The sequence below is a fragment of the Berghia stephanieae genome, chromosome 2, assembly GCF_034508935.2.
Source record: "Berghia stephanieae isolate SIO BIC M18660-M18661 chromosome 2, UCSD_Bste_1.3, whole genome shotgun sequence".
Lineage (NCBI taxonomy): Eukaryota > Metazoa > Mollusca > Gastropoda > Nudibranchia > Aeolidiidae > Berghia > Berghia stephanieae.
Window position 1 is genome coordinate 90,042,185 of NC_088361.1, and position 20,430 is coordinate 90,062,614.

The 20,430-nt window shown below is 36.5% G+C and overlaps 3 protein-coding genes across 3 annotated transcripts in view; 1 reads left to right on the top strand and 2 right to left on the bottom strand.

Annotated features, from left to right (window-relative positions):
• The window catches only part of LOC144965801 (sperm-associated antigen 6), an 8,306-nt gene extending 7,291 nt beyond the window's left edge, over positions 1–1,015 (bottom strand). The window contains exons 1-2 of the mRNA XM_078901541.1: positions 882–1,015; positions 1–112 (exon numbers count right to left, since the gene is read on the bottom strand). The exon at positions 1–112 is cut by the window's left edge and continues 151 nt beyond it. Coding sequence (XP_078757667.1) covers positions 1–112; positions 882–903 — 134 coding nt within the window. The 5' untranslated portion in view covers positions 904–1,015. The remainder of the gene's footprint in view (positions 113–881) is intronic.
• A 214-nt stretch (positions 1,016–1,229) lies between these two features.
• Positions 1,230–8,983, top strand: LOC144965802 (uncharacterized). Its single transcript, XM_078901542.1, has 3 exons — positions 1,230–1,322; positions 5,990–6,220; positions 8,164–8,983. The coding sequence occupies exons 1-3, from the start codon at positions 1,236–1,238 to the stop codon at positions 8,356–8,358; spliced, it is 513 nt and encodes a 170-aa protein (XP_078757668.1). The 5' UTR covers positions 1,230–1,235; the 3' UTR covers positions 8,359–8,983.
• A 1,680-nt stretch (positions 8,984–10,663) lies between these two features.
• Positions 10,664–20,395, bottom strand: LOC144965803 (COMM domain-containing protein 3-like). Its single transcript, XM_078901543.1, has 8 exons — positions 19,937–20,395; positions 19,492–19,603; positions 18,542–18,605; positions 18,093–18,127; positions 13,318–13,378; positions 12,612–12,668; positions 11,216–11,275; positions 10,664–10,815 (listed from the first exon to the last, which is right to left on the bottom strand). Exons 1-8 carry the CDS (start codon positions 20,073–20,075, stop codon positions 10,756–10,758), a joined length of 588 nt encoding a protein of 195 aa, XP_078757669.1. The 5' UTR covers positions 20,076–20,395; the 3' UTR covers positions 10,664–10,755.
• Between the last annotated feature and the right edge of the window lie 35 nt (positions 20,396–20,430).

Below are 20,430 nucleotides of genomic sequence, written 5' to 3' on the forward strand. Positions count from 1 at the left end.
AGGAGAGACATGACACCGGCATTTTGCAGTGTTTCAATATTCTGTGGTCTTGATGCAAGTTCTGCAACAGTCTGAACGAACTGAGTTCGAGACTTTTGATATTGTTCAAACACTGTTGGAGGTAAGTGGAAATTGAAATATTGAAAATTATGTCTAATACAAAGGGATTGTTGAATTTCAATGAGCAAATCAAAAACTGAATAACATTTAGCATCTTACATTGATTAATTGACATTAAGCCTCAGCCCATAATTTCGTTTTATGCAAAAACACAAAAGCATTTTATTTTATGAATATTTTGAAACGATGAAAAAGCCTCATATAAATCTCAAAGGCTGGTGATCAATAACTCATTTTTGTTTCGTGTTTTGCTTTTAATTGATTAACCTGCGTTTCTGAAAATAACGAAGTTTTGAAGGGTAGCATTCCGCTCTAAAGTTCCTTGTAAAAAGTATTTCGATGTCATGTATTGAATATAGACCTATAAGCAAGTAAGTCTGAAATTCACAAAAGTTGCCCACGAACCTTTTGGGTTTTAACTAATAGAGTCTACAGAAAACAACAACACCAGCATACAAAGCAGTGTCGTCACAGTGAAAGTGATACTCGAATGCCCTTTATAATGTAGACACGATTTTTAGGACCATTTTTAGCTAAAGTCTGGTTCAGCAATTATTTATTGGAAAGAAAACATATTTCTTCATGAGCAAACCCATTCATTATTGGAGAAAAGTCTACAAAACGGAAAGTCTCCGCCGTTTGAACAACGAGCCTTTGAACAAACAAAACTGATGCATTAGACGATTGATAGACTCCTACCACGCTGAGATGTGGACAGTGTTTAGGATAATAAACCATGTAAAAATATATAAAGAAGTTACCTTGTAAAACTTGTCGGTTCATTTTGAAATAAACTCCTGTGTGGTGGCTGCCTTCAATAACTCACAGCTCGTTTTGTGTTTTGTCGGAAACACCTTGGTGCAAGTTGCTATGGACAATATCAACAAAGAGTAGTGCCGATGTGAATACTTCGGAGATGGCAGTTTTATTTATTTGAACAATTGAGAACATAATCGTGTTCAGTTCCATAGGTCATTATTTATAAATTAATTCTTTTTAGGAATCATTAGCGGAGGAGGAAATTTCATGTTTTTTTGAAAAAGTACATTTTACTTCGGTCCTATTTTGACCTTTACTTTTCGGGAATTTCCAATTTTTTTTATAAACAAACAAACATGGCGTTGCAACTTCGATCAAGTTTTCAAGCACTGAAGTTGACAATTTGTAACCGGGCAGGTCTGCGGTCATTTGGAATACGAAGGGTAGCTTATTCATAAATAAAATGTTCCATGTTGGTGTAGAATTTTCATTTGGGGAGAGGGTAGGCTTCTAATGCCAATGCAGGTTGATTTTAGTCTCCAGTCGTCCGACTCCTCCCGAAAACGAAAGTAAACCAAATCATCAAGAGAGGTTGTTGAGGTTTGTGTGCCTAAGGTGAAGATTGGTGTTGCTAGGTCCAGACCACAGTGGATGAACAGTAATGTGGCTGCTAAAATTCAGAAAAAGAAACACGCTTATCAAAAGTATACGCAGTCAAGAGATGGCAAGGACTACCTGCTGTACTTTGGTAAACGTCCATTTGGCCATCCAGTTCCAGCACCGAGCCGATAAATGAATGGCCTAGTGGCTGTGACCCGATTTTTTGGACTTTTGAGTGATGGGTCTCAGAAAAAGGTCCATAGATTTTTTGTTTATGGATGGATTTTAATGATTTATGTCTTATTTTCTTCAAGAGGAATTACTCTATCGTTTGGTGTAGTTTATTTTTAAATCAATAACAATTTAGTAGTATATCTTTTGATTGTGGATAAAATAGGGTATCATTTAACTTTGGATAATTAAAAAACGAGAAATTGGTAAATTTAAATTTCATGCTGGCACGTTGGTTTAACATCTTAACTTTTAAATAAAATTAAATTCAGGGCAAAGCTGTATACCGCATCCATGAAATTGGTTCCAGCAAAATCCTTACTCAAAATCTTAGCGGCCATTTTAGGCCATTTTTGAAATCCAAATGGTGGTTACTACCGGAAATGCAAGAGTTCCAGGTAACAAAGTACGTCAGTAAATAACAAAGGCAGATAGAAGACCATTTTTCAGCATTTAAACTAACATAACTTTTCTTCTGCTAATCTGATTTTCACAATTTTGTATCATTAGAATCGTGTTGAAAAGCACTTTATAACTTAATTTGAATTTTTTACCAAAATACATTAGGAACCAGGCTAAGAGTAAGAAGAGTGCTTGTAAGTCTGCCAATAGGAACTTGGAAAAGAATATTGCTCAGAACGCAAAGAAAAACCCTAAGGCCTTTTTTGCTTACGCCAGGACAAAAACTAGAACACGAGAGGGAGTGGCTGACTTAAAGGATGGAGAAAGAAAAGTGTCATCTGATAAAGGAAAGGCAAACGTGCTAAACTCCTTTTTAGTAGTGTTTTTACAGATGAGGACCTTAGTGACGTACCAGAATGTGAGATGAAAGACACTGGCACTAAACTGGAGAGCATAGCTATAGACAGTGAAGATGTTCAAAAGCGACTTCTTTCCTTGAATCCAAACAAGTCGCCAGGTCCGGATGGTTTCCACCCTGGGATACTAAAGGAGCTTGAGCTAGCTGTTCAGCTTGCTGGCCCTCTGGCTCTCGTGTTTGAGAAATCATTGAGGGAAGGGGTTCTTCCTTCAGACTGGAAAGAAGCGCAGGTCACACCCCTGTTTAAGAAAGGAGAAAAGAGTTCACCAGGAAATTATCGGCCTGTCAGCCTTACAAGTGTGATATGTAAAGTTATGGAATGAATTGTTAGAGACAGTCTGATTGACCATCTGACCTCAAATGAACTGTTATCAGGTTGCCAACATGGCTTTGTGTCTGGGCATTCATGTGTAACAAACTTGTTAGCTACCCTAAAGGACTGGACATCTCTATTAGACAGTGGGTCTTCCGTAGACGCCATTTACCTAGATTTTTCAAAGGTATTTGACTCTGTCCCGCATGAGTGCCTAAAGGTCAAACTGAGGGCACTTGGAATTCAAGGTGAAATGCTTGCATGGATTATTGATATTCTTACGGGCAGGCGTCAACGAGTTTGTGTTAATGGACAGTTGTCTGATTGGGCGTGTGTAAGGAGTGGGGTGCCACAAGGCAGTGTGCTTGGGCCATCACTTTTCGTTGCATTCATCAATGATTTGCCAGAGACTGTATCAGGCTTGTGTTCTATGTACACAGATGATACGAATGTGTATGGTGAGGCTGACAGTGAGGTTGATATAAAGAGACTTAAAAGTGATCTTGATAGTCTGGTCGATTGGGCTGATACTTGGCAGCTAAAGTTTAATGCCGACAAATGCAAAGTGCTCCCATTTAGGCAACAAAAACCAGAAAGCAACCTACAAAATGAGAGAACATGGGAGTGAAGAGATTATTGATTTACAAGAGACAACATTGGAGAAAGATCTGGGAGTTCATATGGACCCAGAGCTCAAGTTTTCACAGCATTTGGAAAGGCAGATCAACAAAGCTAACAGACTGATAAGGAGATCTTTTGACTCTCTTGACAGTGACACTATGAAGTTACTGTTTGCAGCTTTGGTTCGACTGCATTTGGAGTTCGGAAACTGTTTAGGGCACCTTATCTTGAAAAGGATAAGAAGCTGATAGAGAGTGTGTTTAGGCGAGCAACAAAGGTCGTTGGTGGACTCAAGGACTTGAGTTATGAACAGTGTCTGAAAAGAAAAGGACTGCCAAGTATGGTCTATCGACGTTTGAGAGGTGATATGATTGAGACCTAAAAGTTCACACATTGCATGTGTGCGACTCAGGATAGGCTCTTCACAGTAGACAAAAAATCAGTCACCAGGGGCCACTCATATAAACTTCTGAAACCCAGAGTTGAAACCACCCTTCGTCAGAACTTTTTTACACAAAGAGTTATTGAACGTTGGAACTCATTGCCAGCAAATTTCGTTGAAGCACCGAGCGTCAATGCTTTCAAGAATAGATTAGATGCTGTGATGGAAAGTTATATGCATAGTGTAGAAGTGCCTCCCACCCAAAATAGCTATGATCAAAAGATCAGTAGAGAGAGTGCAGTCTAGATTAGCCTCTGATCACATGATCAGGCAGGGAAATGCATTAGATATGTTGTGAACAAGACATTCGTTATTCAGTGACTGGAAAGACTCGGCGACAGGCCAGTGGCCTAATCAAGGGACGTCGATACCATCTATTCTATTCTATTCTTATTCTATCAGAAGCAGTAAATCGAATTAAAATGGTGTTATACCTTTCCTTGTGAAAAAATTGTTTGAAACTTTAAGGTTTTAGCCTCAAAAGTAGTGTGAAGAAAAAGATTATTGAATTGGAAAAAAATATGAGACAGGTAGATTTTCCTCATTTACACACTCACACTCTTAGTAATTTAGTAAGTCTTTGACTTAGTCTTAGCCTTAGCAAGCTAAAGAGAGAGAGACGGGGAGGGGGGCATTGCTCTCACACAGCTTTCACCCCACCTTCCCCACCCCTAATTGTTTGTATCATTTTAATGCAAGGCAATCCCAGCCTTGTTAGTCTCCCGTCCCAACGATGCTGGTCATTTTGCTTTTGCTACGGTACTAGTACTGGCACCTCAGATTAAAGTAAGGTAACGTCGTCTAATACAAGAAGTCGATGGGGTGATGTGTGTAAGACTCACATGCTTCGCAATTCCCCTCAGTTCAACATGCATACACACAAATAATATATGGAACACACTTAGCGCTACACGGAGAGAGATAGCATCTTTCGTTTCCGTTCAACACAAACGATTCACACGCTAAAAAAAAATTAAATTAAATGGACCACAAGGGAATGTCCAGTGTGTTCGAGATTTCCGTGCTGGCCTCGAAAAGTGTTGCCAATACTAACAAAATAGTGGGATTAAAACAGGGAATTGTACAGAGTTTGAGATTTACGTGTTCAAGATTTGCATGCTCGAGTGTATTATTATTATTATTATTATTATTATTATTATTATTATTATTATTATTATTATTATTATTATTATTATTATTATTATTATTATTATTATTATTATTATTATTATGATTATTATTATTATTATTATTATTATCATTATTATTATTATGCATACATATCATGCAGGATGAGTGGTGAAGTATGATGAGGACTCATGGGTGTAAGATTACATCTCTGAGACACGGGGGAGGAGATGTAAAGATGGGGAGATGACCCAGAAAATAAGGGGTTAGGTGTCAATCCTATGGGTATTTATTGTCATGGTGCTTTGCAGGTCAATGTATCAAAGGGGGGGAGTAATCCATTTTTTCTTATCACTTATTTAAGTATTTATACGGTTATATCCATTGTATATTTTTATGTCACTCATGACTACACAGATTCAATGTAACCTGTTTTATAACATATTTTGACCTCCAGCCCCATCAATTTCATTTTGATAGAGGTTCACTGTAGGATCCTCCCATCAAGCTCTTGAATATTGCTGATTCTAGCATGTGGATTACATGATGAATGGTTAATGATAAATTTTCTTTCTGGCTTATGGTTGTGATTTCTTGAATAGTGTGTCAGATCTACCGTGTGTTTAGTGCTGTTTGTCGTTTTCATCATACTATCTGTTGCTAAAGGGGAACTCCCAAAATGTCCACACCTTTTATCTCAATTAATAAATTGGAACTAAAATTCTATGCCATCATATTTTTTTTTCATCAATAAGTAGCTGGTGAGAAATGTCAACAAAGACTAATGCACATATAAAATCCTCTTATTTTCACTTGTCACAAGTGTCTTTATTCCAGTTATTACCATCATTAACATCATTGTCATTGTCATCATTATCTTCATCATCATTATTATTGCATGGTTTCAATTACAATCACACACTCATGTTAATTTATATCCTTCCAACTCCAACAGACACCGGGCCAATTTTATAAAGACACTGAGCCAAAGTCAGATGACCCAAGGGACCCGGATGTTGTCAAAGCAAATGAGAAGCTTCACCCTGAAACTCCGGTCACATACAGCCCTGACCTTTTGTCCGCTGAACCTCAGAAAGGCAAACCGTATGACAAAATTCCATTTAGAATGGAATTGAGAGCTGGAAAGACTTATCATTATTGCACATGTGGATTCAGTAAACAGCAGGTAATTCATTATCTTTTATAAAATTCCAAATCACGGCTAAAATTCTGCATACAGCGGAAGTGGGGTTCAACAAGGTCTTTGGGACAGGGACTTTGATCTTGTTGAATGCGAGTTCTCTGTGAATGCGACTTCAGTCTGGTAACGAGATATTTACAGGCTTGCCAACAAGCGTGATTTCTCATATTTGGATATATTTTGAGGTCCAAAATATGATAATATGGTAATGTTGATTAAAATATACTAAATGCAGAAAGTCAACAATTTAAAAAAAAAAAAAAGAGGGGAAAATGATAAACATGGAATCTCCGACTGTTATTAAATATCGTAAATTTGATAATCTAATGAATCATTATGAAAAAGTTTATATTAGTTACCTCCCTTCATATGCCCTTGACAGCATACAGATCCTTTTGGATTTTTTTGTTTTGTTTTGTTTTAATGTTTGTTTTTGTTCTGTTTTTTTTTAAGACTAGAAGACCTGCTCTTATGTGATTACTATGAGCAAAAAAATAATAACAATGGAATGTGAGTGAAAGCTTATATGTCACTTTGCGGCTATCATTGCAATAGCCGTAATGATTTCCTTGAATGCAATATTACATTGAATATGTTTGCATTGACTAAGACAATACAGGGCCAAGAAATGAGGATATTTGAATCCCTCATTAAATCTCATGCCCAATATGTATATCTCACACTCTTGTCCTTTTCAAAGATTCGTCTACACTCATATCCGTTTCACACCTCGATTAAAAATAACAGAAAAATGTATTCTTTTGTTCATGTTTCTCTTGGAACATACAGGAATAGCGTTTTATCTCTCAGATGAGAGTAGTATTCCCTATGAAGGACATTTTATCAGTAGAACAGATTGATAGACAGAAAAGACAAAGAACATAAATCTACTTCATACTCATCCATGTTTGATGAAGTTTTGATTGTATTAGCTGGGTATACAAAACATCAATCCTCAACCAAAACCCTTTTGAACATTTTGTTGTAAAATAGAAAAAAGTTAGTACGGTAAAATTACTTCAAAGCAAATTAAGCTCAACCAAAAAATACCATGAACCGCAAAGAATTTAATAATTTATATGAGTTCCTTCTTTATCTTTGTACTGTTTCATACGATGAAATGAAATACTTCTAAGCACGACTTCCTTTAAATCGAAACAACTTGAGAGTACCGTCCCTTTTACTTTCTTTCTTTCTTCTTAAATAATTCGGAAAGGTGACTACATATAATGCCTGGCGATATGAATCAAAGAGTGTAACTATAAGGTGATGAGGGGGGGGGGGGGGTAGACAAACACTTCAATCACTGCACTTGGGCTTGGCCAACACTGTAAATCGCACAGGGAAAAGGAAAGACTGTGTGACTGGCATGCAAAAAGGGAGGTGTGGGGGTAGAATCAGGCGAGTTGATGCTTTGGCACTGATACTGATTGGCTTTTCATCAGAAGGAGAGGGGTGTGTAGACAGTTTACCATTGACAAACCATTTCATATCCAATTCGTTTAAATGTGTGTGTGTGAAGGGGTGTGGATTGGGGTGTTTTCTATGTTGTTAGGCCTTCACACCTATAGGCTTTTCAACAGGAGAGATGGGTGTGTAGTTGACAGCTTGGCATTGACACATCATTTCTTTCCTTTTCACTTCACCTCTGAGTCATTATCACGCAAGAACTTTCAATCTTATCTTAGCTTTACACTTTACTTAACCAGTCAAAGATATCTAAAAGAAAACAATGTGCATCAAAATAGTATGCGAAGTCAACGAAAAAAAGTTAAGCAAGATGGAGACGTAAATAACACGGCGTCCTAAACTAAACACTATCTACAATTTTGAATGACACCTTTAAATTTTACCAACACTTGCATAATTTCTCTACAGAATTCACTTGTTACCTTTTTCTTTCTCTAATCCCCTCCCCCCCACCCCAGCCTTTTTGCGATGGATCTCACAAAGCCCCGCATCACATGTCAACCAAGCCTATTCATATCAAATACAGGCCAATAAAATTCACAGTGGAAAGTACAAAGGAGTACTGGTTATGTCAGTGCAAACAATCAAACAAGCGACCCTTCTGTGATGGAACTCACAAGAGACAGGACATTCAAGATGCAATTCGATCATGATATTTCTTGTTATGTTTCAACTTTATAAAATTAATAGCTGCTTTTACCTAAATATTAGATTGTGTGTTTGAATGAGATTGGAATATAAACCATATAATGAAAGGTTGAACTGGGTTGTTCCACTGGGATAAAGGGGGATTGATTGGCTTGTTAATTGTTATGGAGAAAATTAATGAATGTGAAAGTTTTTATTTGTCATGATTGAGGATTGTAGAGGATGTTATGATTGGCAATTGTACGTCTACATCTTTTCTATGGCAGGATGCCACAATAAACCAGCGATGAGCACTAATTGATACAGTACTCCTGTATTTTAGCACACTTGGGAGAAGCCAAAATGTGCTAGAATCTGGGCATGCCAAAATCCGATGCTCATGTGAGGAAATGACTTAATTTATATAGATAAAATTTGGTCACCTAGCTCCAGGGTGCAAATGTATTGCAGAGTGAGCTGTATTTCAGCGAGTACTGTATCATTGTTGGAAGCTGTCCATATTTATTTCAACTATCCAAGGGTGAAAATATAGGATTGAGACCATTATTATTTGATATTAACCATTTTATTGTAAATACCCTATTTTTTACATGTCACATTTCTTTCGAATAAAATAAATAAAAAATCAAACTCACTCCTTTTCGTTTTGTGGCTAATCATATACCCATTAATCGAGCTTAAATGCTACGTCATAGGCTGAAAAGTTTGAGGGAAGGTACTGGTGTCAGATAAAAATCTTAAGAGTTGTGTATGACACAGTACCAGACAAAGCAGAGAAAAATACAAGATAAAAATCATCCTATTTCAACAGTCATCCTTCAGAGCCATTAGGCCCATAGTTGGAGTTTAAACCGATTTCTATAGCATGAAATGGAAAATAACAATTGCTTGCTATAGGACGCTAGTCTATCGCAAAGTACTTTAAGCCAGATTTAATACTCACTACCCATTCACAGCTGGGTGGACAGGGGGTCAGAAAAAAATCTCAAATGCACTCCGGACTGATCTTGTTCCCTTTGCATGTGAAGCAAGTGCTCTACCAACTGAGCCATTGGGACCCCCACAATTAGACATCAGGGTTCCCCCTATAGTTGGGACAATTAAATGCTTATACTTATACTATACTCTTCACAAGAGTATGCATCCACTGTGAAGTTTGCTCTACATTATTACAAATAATGAACTAAAAGGATTAGGTTGAAAAAATGAGTGTGCTCATTTTGTGCAGCTATGTGGTCAAGTGGTACGGCACTCGCTTTCAGATCGGAAGGTCCTGAGTTCGAGCCTCGCTCGGCGCATAGTTGAGTCCTTGGAAAAGATTCTTTACTCACATTCTCTTACCGTACTCAGGTGTAAAATGAGTACCTGGCTGTTAACAGCGTTGTCTCTGTAAGGAAAAAAATTGTAATATCGCCTGACAGGCGTCGTGTCTCGTTCTACATGTTATTTGTTGCTGTTGGTCAGGGACCCCTTGTAAAGCGCTTTGAGCACATTTAGTGGATATTGCGCTATATAAAAGTTCAATTTAGAATTTAGATTTTGTGTACAAGGAATCTTGATAAAGTCACCGCCGGACCAAAAAGTTTGGTTGGCTTTAAGCAACGTTTATCCATTATCAATGGAATACACCTAAATACAGAAAATCTGAGACCAACAAGAGGTGTTGACTTAAGTGTCCAAAAGTAATCAATCCATCTCATAGTAGTACACTGCACAAGAGATGGTCACTGTCATTGTTCAAATTTGGCAGAGTAGAACCAAAAATTTTAATCAATCCAGGGAAACTATTTTATCTCAGTCTCAGTAAAGGACAATTAATATTGCCTCAGCATATGACATTTACTTAGTGAGAAGGCTGCATTAATGCAATAGTAACCAAGTCTGGATTTGATTTAGCGAAAGTGCTGTGTGGATTTATCTAGGGAAACTATTTTATCTCAGTAAAGGACAATTAATATTGCCTCAGCATATGAAATTTACTTAGTGAGAAGGCTGCATAAATGCAATAGTAACCAGGTCTGGATTTGATTTAGTGAAAGTGCTGTGTGGTTTTATCTAGCCATCAAAATTGAAACAATCCAAATCCTGTTACAGAAACAAGGATAAAATCTCACTACACTGATCATATTATGACTCAAAAGGACCGAGATGGGTCTCATTAAATGTCACCCTTAATATTAAGGCTCCAAGAGTGTATTACATAATTTGACATTCTTATTTCAGCCAAAGGAACCTATCCATGATCCATCAGTTTTTGGTTCTTATTTGGTGATCAAAGACTTATAATAAAAGAACATATAACAGTCGTCATAATATTGTAATGGAATGGCAATTCTTTATTATTTACTATAATCGTTTCGTGGAAATAGTCAAGAAATGTAAAATCATAACAAAGCATATGTTCACATCTGGGCTATCCTCTCCATGCTTTTTGTAGCATCTTTCAACTTGCTGACCAAATCCTGTCAGAATGAAGTTGGAAATAAACAAGATTGACAAATTAGTATAGCTACCAGCATTGAGTTGGATATTAATATTTTTTTAAAAACTGATGTTCAATTTTTTAAACCGCAGAGTGAGGATGGTGATGATTTTAGATAGTGGTGTATAATAAAACTTCAATAAAATTTCTGTAAGACTAAATGTAGTAATCAGATGATATATGTTAAAGTAATAGGACGTTACATCAAGCAATTACAACTTTATGATAAAACAGAAATAAGATGACAACAGCAACTTCTTTCATAATGATCTGGTTAAACTTTCTGTTGTTGAGGCACAATATTTGATTCTCAATTAATTTAGGATTTCAAAATGTAACATTGCATAACGGGAGGGGGGGGGGGGGGGGTGAGAATTCACCTGCAACTGTTCAAGTGAGCACGAAAATTGGACTTCTTTCAATTCTTTCTCCCCAGGCACCTATAGTAACAAAGGCATAATAAAAAAAATAATAAAAAAAATATAAAAAAATAAAATGAGAGCTTTTCTTGAGAGCAACGTCCTCTGTACGTACTCAAAGTAACAATGGAATGTAGGATGATACATGACGCCAGTAAGGCTCTAATACAATTTATTTTTCCGACTAATATTGCTCTTTCTAACCAGATATTCAATGTCAACATGCATATGGTGGGAAAATAGCTTTTTCCAAACCCTTGACTTTGCACTGCCACAGCCAGACTTGAACACAGGAAGAACAAATCCAAGTCGAGGATCAAATCACAAATTTACACATTATATGTTTCAATTGACAAAGCCTTTAGACTGATAGTGGATAGTAATACAGGCCTGTAAATCTTCCGTCTATTGTCAGATTTCCGACAGTACGATTTTGCTCTATAAGTGCTAAAAAAAAAAAGATAATAGTAAAAATAAAATTCGTAACGTCAAAGAACAGAACCAATAAAAAAGAAAATAAAAGACTTTTATTTCGTTCCTCGAAAAAATTAGATTTTATTCCGTTTCAAATGCCGACTTTAAAAAAAAACAAAACTTTTTATCTGTCGCATCAAAGACAAAACAAAAGCTATAATATTATCTTTCCACCTACACGCTCCGCTAGCCGTGGATGTATTCACTGCCTGGCTACTGTGCCACAGCCAGCAAAGTTTGCGCGAGTCGTCTTCACACACACACACCTAGTCACTAAATACGCACACACAGAAGTGTGTCGAACCGGACCGGAAGATTTCTCTCTATTTTGCTACCGACACACATGCATATCTCATATCATTTTCTCTATATTTTATTGGTTCCGTCCTGATGTGAGACGGAAAAAAATAAATAATGCGAAATAATTATTTTTCTTCGAAATATATATATTCTTCTTCGAAAGCTCTCGCACCACCTCCTCTTCTTCTTCTTTGTCGTCGTCGTCTTCTTCTTCTATAAGAATTAATCAAATGAAAGAATCTGCGTAAAAATTTAACACAAACAGGAGCGAAGATACACATCCTTCAAAAGGGTAGGAATTGTTCTCTTCCTTTCATTTTACAACTAACTCAGACCTGTGCCCTCAAATAATTGGTATTTTTTTTGGTACTATAAAATAAGGACCTCATTATAAATAAGTAGGGGAAAGTGACATGATTTGACTAGTCAACTGACGTGTCATGTCCATATTTTTGTCCTGTTGTGTCTATTTTCGCATATTCAAAAAGTTCCGACAATTTTTTCACCAACCATTTACAGGCCTGGTAATAATATTATTATTAATAATCATCATCAAACATTTCAATACAATGAAAAACCATACCTCTGTTTTCAAAGAAATGAGATAAACTGCTGAGTTAACTTTCTCTAACTGATGACTCTGGAAAAAAAAAATGAAAATGATTTAGCTGGTTTTTTAAATATAACTCACAGGAAAATCTAAAGTTACAATAAAGCATACCACGATGTCTGAACCAAGGCATGGTTGGCAGTAACTAATCACAAGTATACTTATGTTGGCATCAAAGTCACAGTAATCAGAAATGAGTAAGGTTCTTAAGATTTAAAAAAATAAAAATTAGACCTCCAATATGTCATTTATTTTAACTTGAAGTTTAAGCTGTTGTAAACTTGTAATCTTACAACACAATGCAATGCGATGACTTTCAAAAGAAAGTAAACAGTGAGTTGTATTCAATAGTAGAACCAGTGGCATCATTTGTTTTCTTGAGCACTGCCAACAACTGCTCACTTGTTACGTTCTTTAGCCAGCCCCCAACCAATTGAGGTTTAGAATCTTGTGAAAATGTAAACATTTAAGTGTCTTGGAGTCTTTTCTTCTTCAAATAAATAGAATGACCCAGTTGGACTAAATATTATTGCCAATGTGCATATCGATGCGCAACATACTTGCTTAGGTTATTAAAAGAGACTTTGGTTACAATGAAGGTCTTCAATATCTAAAAATTACTAGCTGTTTTATTTCATATATTACCAAAAGAACTTTAGCTATGAGAAAAGGACATTACCTTAATGTGATAATCTAATCTCCAATCTACATCAACAATGTGTGGAAAACTTGAACCAATTCTATGGATTAGAATTTTATAATTATTGGAATAGAAATAGGATACACAGCATGAGCATTAATAACTATAACACATTAATAATTATATGTCACATTATAGATAAAATTATGGCTAGCACTATTCAGTATCTGATACTGAATAGTGGTTTTGCACTATTCAGTATCAGATACTGAATAGCGGTTTTCCACTATTCAGTATCTGATACTGAATAGTGGTTTTGTACTATTCAGTATCTGACACTGATAGTGGTTTTGCACTATAATACGGTGTTGTTGTTTTTTTCCGAAACCTGACAAAGAGGGCAGCTGTGGGAGTGAATCTGGGACTCAGAGGAGTGTACACCTGTGGGGAGTGAACCTGGGACTGGGTTTCGGCGGGTTTCGTAATAAAAAGCAATTACTTTTTTACGAAACCCGACGACACCTGGCAATAGCCGACAAAGTTATGGGAGTTAGGCAGCAGCGTGTGTGTGTGTGTGTGTGTGTGTGTGTGTGTGTGTAAGGGAGGGGGGGGGGGGGGAGGAAGGGATGAACCTGAGAACTAGGGAAGTGTACACCAGTGGGGAGTGAACCTGGGACTCTGGGTTTTGTAAAACAGCAGTAACAAAATGGGGGGGGTTACTTTTTTACGAAACCCGACAATATGCGGCAAACTTGTGGAAAGTAGGCAAAGCGTGGGACTGAACCTGAGACAGTGAAGTGTACACCAGTGGGGAGTGAACCTGAGACTATGGTTTTCGCCGGGCTTCAGATAATTTCATATAAAAGCAATTACATTTTTATGAAACCCGACGAAACCTGGCAATATCCGAGAAAGTTATGGGTAGTAGGCAACAGTGGGGAGTGAACCTGAGATTCGGGGAAGTGTACACTAGTGGGGAGTGAACCTGGGACTGGTTTTCGGTGAGTTTTGGAGGAAAAAAAAAGCAATTACTTTTTGTTTACGAAATGCGCCAAATCCCAACAAAATGGGGCAAAGTTATGGAAAGTAGGCAAATAATGGGGAGTGAACGTGAGACTAAGGGAAGTGTACACCAATGGGGAGTGAACCTGAGACTATGGTTTTCTGCGGGTTTCAGCGAGTTTCACATAAAAGCAATTACTTTTTTACCAAACCCGACGAAACCTGGCAATATCCGACAAAGTTATTGAAGTAGGCAACAGTGGGGAGTGAACCTGAGATTCATAGAAGTATACACTAGTGGGGAGTGAACCTGAGACTCTGGTTTTCAGCGGGTTTCAGCAAGTTTCATATAAAAGCAATTGCTTTTTTTACGAAACCCGGCAATATCCGACAAAGTTGTGGGAAGTAGGCAACAGTGGGGAGTGAACCTGAGCTTAGGGAAGTGTACACCAGTGGGGAGTGAACCTGAGACTATGGTTTTTGGCGGGTTTCAGCGAGTTTCACATAAAAGCAATTACCTTTTTACGAAACCCGGCAATATCCGACAAAGTTATGGGAAGTAGGCAACAGTGGGGAGTGAACCTGAGATTCATGGAAGTGTACACCAGTGGGGAGTGAACCTGAGACTCTGGTTTTCGGCGGGTTTCAGCGAGTTTCACATAAAAGCAATTACTTTTTTACGAAACCCGACGAAACCTGGCAATATCTGACAAAGTTATTGAAGTAGGCAACAGTGGGGGGTGAACCTGAGATTCATAGAAGTATACACCAGTGGGGAGTGAACCTGAGACTCTGGTTTTCAGCGGGTTTCAGCGAGTTTCATATAAAAGCAATTGCTTTTTTTACGAAACCCGGCAATATCCGACAAAGTTATGGGAAGTGAGGCAACAGTGGGGAGTGAACCTGAGATTCATGGAAGTGTACACCTGTGGGGAGTGAACCTGAGACTCTGGTTTTCGGCGGGTTTCAGCAAGTTTCACATAAAAGGAATTACCTTTTTACGAAACCCGGCAATATCTGACAAAGTTATGGGAAGTAGGCAACATTGGGGGGTTAACTTGAGATTCATGGAAGTGTACACCAGTAGGGAGTGAACCTGAGACTCTGGTTTTCGGCGGGTTTCAGCGAGTTTTATATAAAAGCAATTACTTTTTTTCGAAACCCGACAAACCTGGCAATATCCGACAAAGTTATTGAAGTAGGCAACAGTGGGGGGTGATCTTGTGATTCAGGAAAGTGTACACTTGTGGGGAGTGAACCTGGGACTCTGGATTTTGTAAAAAAGCAAGACCAAGGGAGAGGGGGAATTACTTTTTATCGGAACCCACCAAAACCCGACAAAGTTATGGGAAGCAGGCAGCAGTGGGGAGTGAATCTGAGATTCGGACACCGATGAGGATTGAACCTGGGACTGCGAGAGGTTCATACCAGTGGACAGGGAGCTCAGAATGTACTTTTATTTCAAAACCTACCGATATTGTCAAAAGTTATGGGAAGTGGGCACCATTGGGCAATGAACCGGGACTCAGGGAAGTGCACACCGGTTGGGAGTGAACCTGGGGCTGTGAGAAGAGATTAACAGTGGAAATGAACCTGGGACTATGGAAGATGAATACCAGTGGGAAATCAAGCCGGACTATGGGAGGTGGGTACCAGACGAGAATGAAGCAATTACATTTTTAGGAAACCCGCCAAAAGCTGTCGAAAAACCATAGACTTAGGTTTACTCCCCAATAGTGTACACTTCCCTGAGTCTCGGGTTCACTCCCCCGCTGTTGTCTACTTTCTTTCCATAACTTTGTCGGATATTGTCGGGTTTCGTAAAAAAAAGTAATTGCTTTTTTTTTACGAAACCCAGTCCCAGGTTCACTCCCCACTGTTGCCTACTTCCTGGCGTGTTTCGTAAAAAAAGAAACACCTCTAAAAATGCCACGTGTATTCAGTAAATAGATGTCAATTGTAGTCTAATATTCAGTATCTATTTAAATTATTATCATTATTATTATTATTATTATTTTTATTATTATTATTATCATTATTACTATTATTATTATTATTATTATTATTATTATTATTATTATTATTATTATTATTATTATTATTATTATCACGTAAATTTTAATATAATACGGCAATTAATTCACGGAAGTACATCGCTCAATTAAAAATGGCAGAAAGTCTGGCCACATATTTATAATGAATCGGGTTTGTCTTAGATGACCAAACAAACAAACAAACAAACAAACAACAACAACAACAACAACAACAAAAACAACAACAACAACAACAACAACAACAACAACAACAAATGAGACAAACAGAAAAAAGCAAGATTTTAAAAAGTAATAAACAAGAGAAGAGCACATCAATGAAAAACAACAACGAGATTATAACACATAAAAGATATTCGTAATAAATCGATAACTGATTAAATTACTCCAACTACGTGATTTAAAAAAATAATAATCATAATAATAATGATGAAGATGACGATTACAATAATAATAATAATAATAATAATAATAATAATAATAATAATAATAATAATAATAAAAGAACAATAGTATAATATCAACATTAAAGCATATTACAAGCAAATAAAATTATTAAAACAAAAGTTTAAAAAATATCAATAGACAGGAGGAATTTTTAAAATATTGGGAAAAAAAAAAAAAAAAGTTATCCCAGCCGGGATTTGAACTCTCGAACCTTAAGCTCAGAGTCAAACAGCTTATATCCACCAAGCCATGGTGTCACTTAACATTTAGTGACATTTAATCATGTCTATTTAGACATTTAAAAATGTATTTGAATGCCATTCTTACTTTGATATTTTGAACTAGATATGTTAATTTCACAATAGCAGAAATTTAAGAATTACGATCAAAATATTTTTACAACTTTGAATCGGACTGTCAGTTACTGCACGTGTTCAATCAGGAAGGAGGTCAGCAGTTTATTTACATTCAACCGAGATTGTCGCACTTTTCACTCTCTCTATAGAAAAGAGTTCCTTGTGGATACTGAATAGTGGAAAAGCACTATTCAGTATCTGATACTGAATAACCACTTCCTAAAATTATAATGTAAAATCCAACGCGAGTCAAAATACAAACAAAAGAAATTAACTTTTTTCGAAGAGTTCATTATCATTTCTGTTGTGATGAATGGATATATGGTCCACTACAATTTGAATAAAGCTCTGGTTATCATATATAAATGAGTATTTTCTGTCAGATCTAATCTGGCCCCAAAGACTTCATCACTGCAGGGCAGAGAGAGAGAGAGAGAGAGAGAGAGAGAGAGAGAGAGAGAGAGAGAGAGAGAGAGAGAGAGAGAGAGAGAGAGAGAGAGAGAGAGAGAGAGAGAGAGAGAGAGAATCTTTTTTTTAACTCTACATGGTTCAAGCCAAATCCACCAAAACATAACTCTATTGGTCTAATGAGTAAATTACCAGGGCCCTTTTGAATAGTATCATGAGGACTCATTTCACTAAAACTAACATTATATAACAATAACCAGTTCTTCTTTTCAAGTACCAAGTCTGTGCCAGACATCGGTTATCGTGGTACGCCATTCATCACCCTGATCAGATAACCTCAAAAAACTAATATTACTCTTCTCTTTCTTTGTCACCCAGCTGTTCAAACTATTCAAATATAACCAGTTATACTGAAAAAAAATTGACCGAGTCTAAAAGAAGTAAACAAACACAAATATTGTAGTTGTAGAACAAAGTGCGAAACAAAAATTATTCACCATGTAAATGTAATTATTTTTTTTAAACATACTTCAAAAGAGTAAAAACTTACTTTCCAAGAAGTAGCTGAAGCTGTGGTTTTTGAGACTGAAAATAAAATAAAACAAACATCAATCTCGATGATTTAACCTCATATGTCATCACGTTCATAGGATATATAATCTTCAGTGTAAAGCTGTTGTTAGAAGACAAGACTTATACAGATATATAATCCCATCTTCACTGTAAATTTCTTATTAAAAGAAGACATTTTATTTCAAGACAATGCCATATATTTTAGTTATAAAATTATCAACATCGATTTTTTTAAAATCATAGCTTGGATTATGTTGCTTAATGCAATTGAAAAACTGACAGTCTAAATTGACACATTAAGACCATATATATCGGATACACTACAAAGAAAAGTAAAAAAGAGGAATATTGAATGTCTGCTATTAGAGAAAATAATTTCTGTTGTCAGCTTCATTTAAAAAACGGAAAAAAATTCACCTTCCTTACCATGATCAAATTACTGAATATCTTTATCTTGTCTTGAGTAAACTTGCAATCCTCCAATATGGAGCTGTTCATGTAAAATAATATATATGTGGCCAATGATAAAAAAAACGGATGTTATGTTGGGATGAAATCTATTGCTATATAACTATACATCTAAACTGTAAAAAATAATTCATTTTTTGAATACGATGAAGGGATACATTAATTGCAAGAAAAATAAACCTTTCTGTGGATATTATCATTGTTTAGTGCATATCTATTATTGTCCTTATCGATTAAATTTATATTGATAATGTAAGTGTCAATAATGATGGGATGGTGCATTTTTAATATAAGAATGATGTCAATCTAAGTGCTGAATATAGATTTTTTCTTCACTGTTATATGACAAACTTAAAATCTTTAACACCTGCTCTATGAGTGAGAGATAACACCTGCTCTGTGGGTGAGAGACTTGGGGATCAACCTTGAACACATCAGCCAAGAAATAAACTTTTGTCAATCTCTGTCTTCGGCAATCATCAAGTTAAAATGGTTTGACAAGGTGCCAAACACTGACATTTGGACAAGAACAAACCAAGAGCAAATGGATATTCAGGTCAGGCGCAGAAAGTGGCAATGGGTTGGCCATACCCTTCGGAAGGAGCCCTGTAACATTACCAAGCAGACTTGCGAATGGAACCTGCAGGGCAAGAGGAAACGGGTTCATCCAAAACAGACCTGGGGGAGGAGCCTTCACCAAGATTTGTGAGTCCCCAATCTTACCTCGAGTGAGGCAAAGGTCTGTGCTAAAGACAGAGAAGATGGAGAATTGCTATTGAGGGCCTATGTTTCACCAATAGCCAAGAGGCATGTCAAGAAAGTCGAGTTACATGACATAAGAATTATGGATCGTTAAGAATGTGAATAATATAACAGCTTTATATTAATTGTCAAATACATATTTGTACCTGATACTTTCTTCATTACAATCATGTTTAGCAGCTTCAAGAATCAAAGTGACCAAACCACTATATGCAGCTTTTAGACTCGTCTTGTCAGCATCTTTAAACTGTGGATTTTCTGTGGAGAAAATTGAGTAGAAATAAAATTCTTCAATGCAGCCAACATGTAGGATCAAAGGAGGTTTATAAAAAAAAAAAACTTGATGTAAAAATTCTTGCATGTTTTCCAAGTCGATGCAAACTTTTTATATTCTGTTTTTGTTTTTTTTCCTAATTAAAATGCATATCAACTATTATACTAAATCAAGGAAGGGATGAAGAAGAAAACGGAGAAAAGAAGAAAATGAAACATGATGACGATGACGATGTGCAGAGGGAGACGCAGAAGGAGGAACATGATGAGAATAAGAGGGGAAGGAGAAGAAAAAGAAGAGGAAGAAGGGGCACAAACCTTCGATTTTATTTCTTTCTTCCTCAAGAAGAACACCCCTGCATGCACAAGCTATAAAGGGCTTGAAAATGTTATCTGGAACATGAGCTGAGTTACCAGCTAAAGCAATATTTTCTAAGACTGTAGGCCCAAGTTCCATTTCCGAATAAGATCCGAGTCAATATTTTCTGGGTTGTTTTAAAAAAAATAAAACTTCAATTTTTGTTTTGTTGTTTTTTTGTTTTTCTTTCAGTTAAAACTTGTGTGCCTTATTTTAGGTATAAGGATGGGTTGAAAAAATCACGCATGAAGTGTACTATATGTATGTTATAATATTTATACATGTTTTCTACATATTTTGTAGTCTGTGCTTTATATTATTTACCACAATTAACACAAGCCCAATCCGAAAATTGGAAACTAGAAACTGGAAACGAAGACAAAAAGGGGTGTGACCTCAGTTCTTCTTGAAATGAAGATAGGATTAGTCTTCAAACTGTTTGTAGTAGTTATTT

What these genes read in the sequence shown, in the direction of transcription:
- LOC144965802 (XM_078901542.1), top strand. Translation starts at nt 1,236, where the DNA reads ATGGCGTTGCAACTTCGATCAAGTTTTCAAGCACTGAAGTTGACAATT. An exon ending in GGTCATTTGGAATACGAAGG is followed by an intron (nt 1,323 to 5,989) that starts GTAGCTTATTCA and finishes CAACTCCAACAG; the next exon opens with ACACCGGGCCAATTTTATAA. An exon ending in GTGGATTCAGTAAACAGCAG is followed by an intron (nt 6,221 to 8,163) that starts GTAATTCATTAT and finishes CCCCCACCCCAG; the next exon opens with CCTTTTTGCGATGGATCTCA.
- LOC144965803 (XM_078901543.1), bottom strand. Translation starts at nt 20,075, where the DNA reads ATGGAACTTGGGCCTACAGTCTTAGAAAATATTGCTTTAGCTGGTAAC. An exon ending in AGAAAGAAATAAAATCGAAG is followed by an intron (nt 19,604 to 19,936) that starts GTTTGTGCCCCT and finishes TTTTCTCCACAG; the next exon opens with AAAATCCACAGTTTAAAGAT. An exon ending in GCTCACTTGAACAGTTGCAG is followed by an intron (nt 10,816 to 11,215) that starts GTGAATTCTCAC and finishes TCATTCTGACAG; the next exon opens with GATTTGGTCAGCAAGTTGAA.